This window comes from Lipotes vexillifer, unplaced genomic scaffold (genome assembly GCF_000442215.2).
Source record: "Lipotes vexillifer unplaced genomic scaffold, Lipotes_vexillifer_v1.1 scaffold611, whole genome shotgun sequence".
Lineage (NCBI taxonomy): Eukaryota > Metazoa > Chordata > Mammalia > Artiodactyla > Lipotidae > Lipotes > Lipotes vexillifer.
This window is the reverse complement of record NW_006785619.1, coordinates 2,772,655-2,782,095: the sequence shown is the minus strand read 5'-3', so window position 1 is coordinate 2,782,095 and position 9,441 is coordinate 2,772,655. Positions and strand designations below refer to the sequence as shown.

General features: G+C 53.0%; 1 protein-coding gene across 1 annotated transcript in view; it reads left to right on the top strand.

Moving 5' to 3' along the window:
- The window catches only part of GAS7 (growth arrest specific 7), a 211,149-nt gene that overhangs the window by 194,259 nt on the left and 7,449 nt on the right, over positions 1-9,441 (top strand). Inside the window, exons 9-10 of the mRNA XM_007457844.1 lie at positions 2,419-2,497; positions 8,893-9,021. Of these exons, the coding sequence (XP_007457906.1) occupies positions 2,419-2,497; positions 8,893-9,021 (208 nt within the window). The remainder of the gene's footprint in view (positions 1-2,418; positions 2,498-8,892; positions 9,022-9,441) is intronic.

Below are 9,441 nucleotides of genomic sequence, written 5' to 3'. Positions count from 1 at the left end.
CCCTACTCACAACCTGCAGCTACACTGTTTTGCATTCACACACAGCTTTGCATGCCAGCCCGTCCACCTGAAACTTTCAAAGCGCGACGCCGGAGCCTAGAAATGTGGGGCAGCCTAGGGAGACGCGGACGGGGAGACTTGAGTTGTGCTGTGTCCAAATTAGATTCCACAGGGTGTGTGCACATTGGTAAATAAACAGAATCAGGTGATTTGTCCTGCCTTCAGTTTTGCTCTCCTGTGGTAGTTGTGACAGTAACATGTGTTTTGATTTGGCAGGCTCAGACGGTCAGCTGGAACCATGTGAGAAATGATATCTTGGGTTTGGGGTTTTGTTTTGTTTTTTCATTAACCTCTTATCAGATGAAAAAAATCTCTCTTCAGTGAGAGAATTTCTAAATGGCCTTTTTTTCTAACTTGTGACGTGGCTCCAAGGCGGCTAGAATATTGGGAGGGGAGAGGCCTGCCTGGGGCTGGACCAGCTCAGACAGGCCCAGCTGAGTGTTTGGAGTGACGTCCTCCTACTAATGAGGGCCCAGCCTGGAGGCGGGGCCGAGGACATTGTCCTGAGCGTGAAACTGTGCTTTCGCCCTTTCTTCCCGATGACCCTCAGATGACAGTCTCAGGCCACTGTCACTGTCCCTGGGCCAGTTACTGACCACGTGCTCTGCTGACAGCAGACTTAACAATCTCTCGGCACCACCAGGGCTTCTGGGCTCTCGTTTGTACCTCCTGCAGGCTGGCGAGTAGCTCAGCTGCAGGGAGGAGCCCCCTCCAGCCCCCTTTCGTCAAACTCCCCCTCCTCCTGGGACTGCTTCCGTAAGCTTGTTGGCTTTCACTGTAGCTGTGTGATCCATCTTGAGATCATCTTTGTGTGTGGCATAGGTCAGGGGCGGGATTCCTTTCTTCCCTGTGGATGTACAGTTGTCTCTGTGCCATTTCTTGAAAGGCTTGTCTGTTCTCCATTGAGATACTTGGCACCTTTGCTGCAAGTGCATCGCCTGTATCTGGGCGAGTCTCTTTCTGGACCTGCTGTTCTGATCCCGTATCTGTATGACTATCGTGACCGCTTCCACTCCCTCTTTCCCCCACCCTGGACCCCCTACCCGTTTGCCCAGTCAGGTAAGGAGCCAGGCCACCCAGTGTGGGCCCAGCCCAGCTCCCGGGAGCTCAGGCCCTTCAGGCCAAGACAAATGCCAGCAGCTTGGATCGCTCCGATTCTCACTCCATCTCTTCTCGGGTGGGCCCCCCAGCTGGGATCACCTGAGGGGACCTTTCTTTGCTGCCGGACTCCAAGATAAAATCAATCAGTCATTTCCCATAAACAGCCGCCTCAGCCTGAGCCAGCACCATGACCAGACAGGCCCGGACTCTGACCACAGAGATCATCTGTTCAGTTCTGTTCTGTTGGGTAATTCTCAGCTGCTCGGCTCAAAACCCAGAAGCCTCGCAGCATGCTGTCTTTGAATCAGCTTTTTGCCCCTCAAGTTTAATGAATTCTCTGGGGGAAGTGGCTTTTTGACGAAATTAAGTCAACTGACCATTCAGCCCGGCTTTACCAGCTGGGTGGAGAGGTCTCGAGCAGACGCGCAGGAGTGTCATTTTGAAGGTCATCAAGGTTCAAGAATTCCAAATCAGGGAGACTGGAGCGCAGGGGCGTGCGTTCAAGAGCCTGGGGGGCTTCAGCAGATTGCTTCTGTTTGGAACATCTCCTACCAGTGGAAAAGTTATTTAGCTTCGAGACGTTGCCCTTCTCTGGTTGGCTGTGGGCAGCACTGCGGTTCACAGTCCAGAATAAGTACTAGCAGGGGGCCACGCTCCTGAGGATGGTGATGGCGAGCCTCCTCTGCTGTGTGGGCATCCCTCAGAGGCTCCTAGACCCAGGTGGTCCGTTTTTGCCCTCCTTGGAAGTCAGGCCGCTGGAGCTTTTGCCCACAAGCAGGGCTGCGTGGTACCTTCTGTTTGAGAAGGGCTTCTCCCCGAAAAGGCATCCGTTCTCCTTCCTTGGCTTTGCCTGCAGGCGTTTCCAACCCTCAACAATAAACCAGGGAGGAGCGACAGGAAGGCCGGAGACAGCAATGGGCCAGGTATTAGGGTCCTCACGGCACTGTGCCCCAGCTCCCTCTCACATCTCCCCAGTCCTCTGGGCTCCTGGATATTTCCCCAGGCACTCGACTGTCCGCTGCAGTCTATTCTCTCAGCTTGGTTCGGGAAGGCTCCTCTGCTCACGTAGGTCGAGGCGTGGCGCTCAGTTTTGTTTTGTGCCTGGCCTCTGCCTCATCCAAGTCCACGGTCTCTTGCGTCGTACGCTCCCCCGGAACTCTGGGTCAAGACCCACCATCCTGTCTCAGGGAGGGCCGTGGCCTCTGACCTGAGGTCGGCGTGGCCTCCCCGAGCCTCATCGACTCCTTGGTGTTGCAGCTCCCTGGGAGAAGCGTGGGCGCAGGCCAAGAAGAGCCTTGCCGACGAGGCTGAAGTTCACCTCAAGTTCTCCGCCAAGGTAAGCCCTCCCGGGGTTGGTCCCGCACACCGATGTGCTGCTGAACGTTCAACAACTGTCTCCCCAGGGTGTGGTGCTGCACAGTTTCCATGGTGTAAATCTCGAGTCGGGAAGAGATGCTACCATTAGACCGTGCTCCCCCTGTACCAACAAAATAGCATCAGTAATCACACACATCCATCAAGAGCGTGGATAATAGTCAGATGTAGTTAGGAGGGTATGAGGATATGTATTACCTTTGTTTTTAATATAGTTTGTTAATTTTAAGTTTAGGTCATTTAATTTTTAATACTGGCTGTCTTTAACAACCAACTCACAAAATTCCTCCAAATTTAACCCTGGGCTCTGATGAGCCAGTGCGAGTAACCCCAGCACACCTCTGTGAGGTGAGGGTAGATGCCCCTCAGTTTCTCGTGTGAGCCCCTGAGTGATGAAACTACACTTTTGTGTTGCTTGGCTTTCAAAGGAATGCATTGGCATTTTCTATCACTTCTTAGTGTTGGGAGAGACTAGACTATTTCGAAGGGAGAATTTTTTTTGTTGTGTTGTGTTTGTTGTTACACAATTTCAGACTAGGTAGCTGACCCTTCTTTCCTTTGGTCCAAAAGACTCTAGCACCGTGCCCTTGGACAGTGATGTTTCTCTCCTACTTACTCTGTCTTCAGGACTCAGAGTGCTGCCTGGTACATAGTAGATGTCAATAAACATTTTCTGAAGTTATGAGTGAATAGGACCTCTGACGATCTCCTCTCGACCCCCTAGTCTTTTCAGGCCTACTTTCTGCCAAGATTTCTCCATGTTTCTAAACAACCCTCTCTTCCCCACTCCCTGTCTCCTGTCTCCGGATTCCCTCTCAGGCTCTTAGCTGCTTTCCAGGTGGAAAATAAACCAAGAGTCTAAGGGGGAAATTCACACTAAAGTGTGTGTGACTGATGGGGCCGCCCACTAGGATGCTTGCCTTCTAAAGGACGAGAGCCCCTGGAGAGGGGCACCATTCCCAGTGACCTTTGCCTGCTGGGTCTACGCTCTTTCTTCTGCCCTCCCACAGTCACCAGCCCAAGAGGACACTGGGACAAAGCACTTAAACCCTCTGAGCCCACTTTTTTTTTTTTTCTCGGTACGCGGGCCTCTCACTGCTGTGGCCTCTCCCGTTGCGGAGCACGGGCTCCGGACGCGCAGGCCCAGCGGCCATGGCCCACGGGCCCAGCCGCTCTGCGGCATGTGGGATCTTCCCGGACCGGGGCACGAACCCGTGTCCCCTGCATCGGCAGGCGGACTCTCAACCACCGCGCCACCAGGGAAGCCCAGGGAGTTGTTTTTAAGCTGTAGATCACGGTAGTGTTCCCTTTAGGTCTCCCTTCTCCCTCCTAGCCCCCAGCAGCTCCAGCTTCTGCGGTGGTGGAAACTTCCGTTGACTGTGAGATGCAGGCAGAGGCTGCCATTGTGATGGGACTGGGAGCCGGGTCTGCGAGCTTCTGAAGGGTCGCCTGCCGGAGCCCCAGGAATCCTGGTGGCATTTACTCTCCATCAGCAGGCCGCCTGATTCTCGATCGTTCGTAAGGTGCCCAGCGGGTGACAGAGCACTCCCCCCGTGCAGTGTTTTCCTCTAATCTTTCCTTTTACTACTGCTGCTCACAGCAGTACGTCTGGTCACCAAACTGGGTGGGTTTTCCCCACACCAACCAATTCCCTGACCCCAGCTGGGGGTCCTAACAATTTAATTCAGTTCTGACACTCACTGCCCCAGGGTCAGCGTAGGATCCTGCAGGTTAAGGACTCAGTGCTACAGGACCGACCCTACTTCAGGTGGGTCCCCAGGTTACCCACAACTTCTGTCCAACTTGGCTACAAATCAGGGCTTCCCGTGACCCCCTCCTCAGGTTTGATGATTTGCTAGAACAGCTCACGAAACTCAGGGGAACACTTATTAGGTTTCCCAGTTTATTATCTATTAAAGGATAGGATAAAGGCTAGAGATGTGTGTTCACATCTGAGTGTGTTCACCAGTCCAGAAGCTCTCTGGGCCCTGTGATTGACGGATTGTTATGGTGGTTTCATCACATAGGCAGAATCAATTATTATTAACTCAATCTCCAGCCCCTCTCCTCTCCCCCTTACCAAGTGATGGGGAGGGGGCTGAAAGTTACAAGCTTCTAATCATGGCTTGGTCTTTGTGGTGACCAGCCCCCGTCCAGGAGCCCAGGCAGAGGCACCTCATTAGAACAAAAGACCCTCCTATCACCCAGGAAATTCCAAGGGACGTAGGAGCTTGGAATCAGGAACAGTGGGTCAGAGACCAAATATTAGACCAAAGGATGCTCCTGGGACCTTTGTTGTTTAGGAAATTGCAGAGTCTCTAGGAGCTCCAGCCAGGAGCTGGGGACAAAAAGCAAAATATATATTTGTTATTATATCACAGTATCACGGTGATGCAAGTGTTAGGGGTAGGATATAATTCATCTCCCTCAATTTTATCAGCTACTGTTCATGACAGCATCTCCGTTTCACAAATGAGAAGGAACAGAGGGGTTAAATCGCAGCCAGTGGTCACACAGCCAAGTGGGCTCAGCTGCTGCGGAAGCAGAGGAGAGGACTGAGTGAATTGCAGCTTTGACCCCCAGACCTTTTCTCCGGGCGGACCAGTGGCATTTAAAACACAGAGCCCTGTTCTGAAGAGCACTTTGCCCTCTCTTAAGGCCTGTCCACGGCAGTGCAGTCTGGCCCTCCAAATGCCGGGATGTTTTAATCCAGGGCTGACTTCAGGTAGCTGACGGGAGACTTCTGAAGACGGTTCACACAAAATTCACACATAGATTTTTCTACAAGAATGTCCGCGGCCCCCAGCCCGTCGGTCGGTGTCGGTGCCCTCAGGCAATCATGGTGGCAGCCCAGTGGTTGTATGACAGTTCCTTGAAAAGAAAAGGCTCCAAGGACTGTCCGTCCGCCCTGGATAATACGGCTCCATATGTGCGAAATCCATTTTACCATCTGCCCCAAAAGGCTCGTTGAAAAATTCCACCCTGAATGTTCTGTGTCGGAGGCAAGAGCTCTTTACGAAACGCAGTTTCATTTCAGGAATCGTTTAGGCTTTCCTAGCCTCCTAGCTCGAGCCATCGTTCATAGCAACAGGCTGTTAGAGAAATAAGATTGCTATATATAAAGGAAGTTATACCCGCTTCTGGGTGAAGAAGGGAGAACAGAAAAATTCCTTCTGACGGGAGAAAATGTAATCCTGCAATCGAGGCCATGCATTCAGCCAGAAGATTTTGGGGGGCACAGTGAGCCTCAGGAGACATGACTTTTATGTCAGTGCCATCACTAACAAGCTTTATGACCTTGGGCAAGTCACTTAGCATCTCTGAGCTTCCATTCTTTTCATGTGTGAAATGAAGAGATTGGACCAGATCAGTGACTTGAACCTTACTTGACTGTGACCCACCGTTATACATTTTCCATGGCCACCTGGAACACACAGGTATCCACATCCAGATATCCGCATCCAGATACACATGTACGTGGCTAAAACAGCTGTTTGTGAAACTACTTATCCTTCTGCCTGAAATGCACTCTGATATTTTCTCTTTGTGTCTGGGCTATGCTCATCTAAAAGCAGGTCCTGACCCACTAAAATGATTTCTCAACTCTTAGTAACCCACTGGACTAGATACAGGCATACCTTGTTTAATATAGCACTTTGCTTTAGTGTGTGTGTGTTTGTTTTGTTTTGTTTTAACAAACTGAAGATGTGCAGCGACCCTGCGTTATCAGGTGATGGTTAGCAATTTTTTAGCAATAAGTATTTTAAAAATTAAGGTATGTGCATTTTCTAAAACAAATTTATTTATTTATTTATGGCTGCGTTGGGTCTTCGTCGCCGTGCGTGGGCTTTCTCTAGTTGCAGCGAAGGGGGGCTACTCTTTGTTGCAGTGTGCGGGCTTCTCATTGTGGTGGATTCTCTTGTTGTGGAGCACGGGCTCTAGGCACACAGGCTTCAGTAGTTGTGGCACAGGGGCTCAGTACTTGTGGCTCGTGGGCTCTAGAGTGCAGGCTCGGTGGTTGTAGCGCACGGGCTTAGTTGATCCGCGGCATGTGGGATCTTCCCAGACCAGGGCTCGAACCTGTGTCCCCTGCATTGGCAGGCGGATTCTTAACCACTGCGCCACCAGGGAAGTCCCGGTATGTGCATTTTTAAGGCATAAAGCTATTACACACTTCACAGACTACAGGCATAGTGTACACATCACTTTTATGTGCACTGGGAAACCAAAAAAATCCATGTGACTCGATTTATTGCAGTCTTCACTTTATTGTGGTGGTCTGGCCCCAAACCCACAATGTCTCCGAGGTCTCCCTGTGGTCTGTGAAATTCCTGCCAACTTGAGTTTTCTCTTTCTCTCTTCTGATGAGTGACATGAAAGGAGGAGACAGGAATTCCGAAAGGCGAACCGAACGGCTTCAATAGCCTGTGGCATCCAAGCCAGGCCAGCTCAAGTTCATGCGGACAAGCTTCCAGGGAGGGCTTCTGCCTCCTGGTTCGCCAGAGATGCTTAAAAGTTAAGAATGAGTATAAAAAAACACCCAGCCAACTTTCTTAAAGAAAAAATTCGCCTTACTTTCAAAGTACTTAAAATACAGAGGGAGAATCCATGGGTCTGCAATCCACGGGGTTGAATGCTTCTGACAGCCAGTAGCACGATGTTTCCAGAATGTCATTTGGAGTTGGGGGAGAGCGTTTGGGTGTGTTGGCAGGATCCTGGGCCCTTCTCCAGACCACGGAATCTGGGGCCGGCGCCCAGGACTCCTGAGTATTGATAAGCCTCTGCAAGGTCACTCCTGGGTACATGAAGTATGGAAATCCCTCAGAAAGAGACCGCGGAGTAACTGGGTCAACAGGCTGAGTTAACCCACGTAGAGCCCCTGGCAGGAGCCGGTTCCCACGGCAGCCAATCATGCAGCCCCTCCCCCTCCTCCCTCAAAGCCTAATCTGTGTGGGGAAGGTGTTTTCTTGTTCTCAGCAGCGCTCAAGTTTGTGGCATCTTACAAACTGCCACCAGATGGGGGTGTTTTCCTGTGCAAGGAAGCTTCCAAGGGCTCAAAAAAATGACAGCGGACGTTACAACCAACAGGAGGAAGAGAAGGGCGTTTGTGCCGCCCGCTCTCTGTTAGTCTTTGAGGGTTGTCCACCAACAAAGCATCGTCTTGTCACCCAGGGCATTAGGCCCTGAAGATCTAAGTAGAGAAGGGTCACCCACTGTGCACCAGCTCTGGCCAGATGCTGCAGACACAGCAGTGACCAAGCCGGCGTGGCCCCCACCCTCCTAGAGCTCACAGTGATGTGTAATCGGTGCCTTAGGACCAGGAACGCGTCTGTCCTTGAGGTCTCTGGGGAAAAGGTAATGTAGGAAGAAGGGGCCTGGTGAAGGGGAGAAGGAGAGCGATCACAGAACCCCAGAGTTGGGATGTCATCCATCCAGGGGAGTTCAGCTCTGCTTCCCAGAGGGGCGGATGGAGGCTGAGGGACCCTGGAAGGCGATTGAGGGGGCCCAAGGGGGCCAATGGGTGGGGCTCTGAGAGGCTGAGTCGGGGGGCTCTAGGCTGTGACTTTGACCACAGCAGGTCCACATTTATCTGTTTTCTTATCAGATACATCTCATGTTCACAACCCCCCCCCCCAAAAAAAAAGTTGTAAGTAAAAGTTCTCCTTCCAAAGAGAGTGGAGTGGGAGAGAGGGAAGGAATGAAAGAGAAGGAAAAAGCTTGAAAACCATCCTCACCCAGCACCTCTCAGAGCATAAAGAACCCTTCTCTGTCCCTGGGGGTGCGAGGCCGGTTCGTTCTGGTGCGGTGGGGTTGTGCCAGCCTCCATGCAGAGGCCAGCAGGCACAGTTCAGGAAGCGGGGGGGGGGGGGCCCTGAGCTCCTAACAAGACCTCCTCGACATCCAGACCGTGAGCATCCAGGCGTAGTAGCTGTCCAATAAGTAGAGCTGACCCGAGATCACCTGGTTAAATGTCACCCACGCAGCAGTCCCTGTGTTAAGTGCTTGGGGACACACAGATGGTGGCTTGGGTTCTGCCCCGAGAAAGCTCCCAGGTTGGAAAGAAGGGGAGCCGGACACCTGAGCAAAGCTCTAGAGGAAGCTCTGGGGACTTAGCGCAGGAAGGGGGTGTCCACAAGGGACTCGAAGGCTCCAGTTGCTAACCCGTCCATTGGTGTGAACGCTGGGACGCGGCCAGCTGAGGTGACTTCCTCGACCGCTACCAGATAAGCAGCCACTAGTCTCTGACCTTCCGGTGGGAAGGCCCCCCGTCCTCGCCTGCAGGGTCGGGGGCAGCGCCCCCTCCCTCCACTTGCAGCTGCTGCCCCGGGGTCCTGAGTGTGTCTCCGCCATCGACAGCTTCACAGTGAGGTGGAGAAGCCCCTCATGAACTTCCGCGAGAACTTCAAGAAGGACATGAAAAAGTGTGACCACCACATTGCAGACCTCCGCAAGCAGCTCGCCAGCCGCTATGCCGCGGTAGAGAAGGTAAGGCCCGGGTGCCGGGGTGGGAGGGTCCTGCTGGAGGAGGGGGGCTGGGAACCAGCAGGGGCTCCGTGTGCCCAGGCAGAGGCTTTTGTCCCCCTGTGGCAGGATCTGGAGGGGCGGGGAGTATGAAATCCCCCTCCCCCAGCCAAAGGGTAGGTGGGCCGCTTCCCCCGGTGCTCAGATTCTGAGTGGGAGTGGGCGTGGATGCACCTGCAGTGGAGGGCGTAGGGGGCCTCCATCCGGCACATGAGACAAGGTACACCCTGCTTTTGTGGGTCTCGGAGCCTGGATGTGCTGTCGGTCCACATGGGGCCCCTTTGCCTGGGTCTCACCTGGCAGATTCCCTCCTGACGGAATTCCCCCCCCCCCCACTCCCAGCAGCTGCCCCCAAAGGGCCCCTCCTGCCCCAGAATGGGGAAC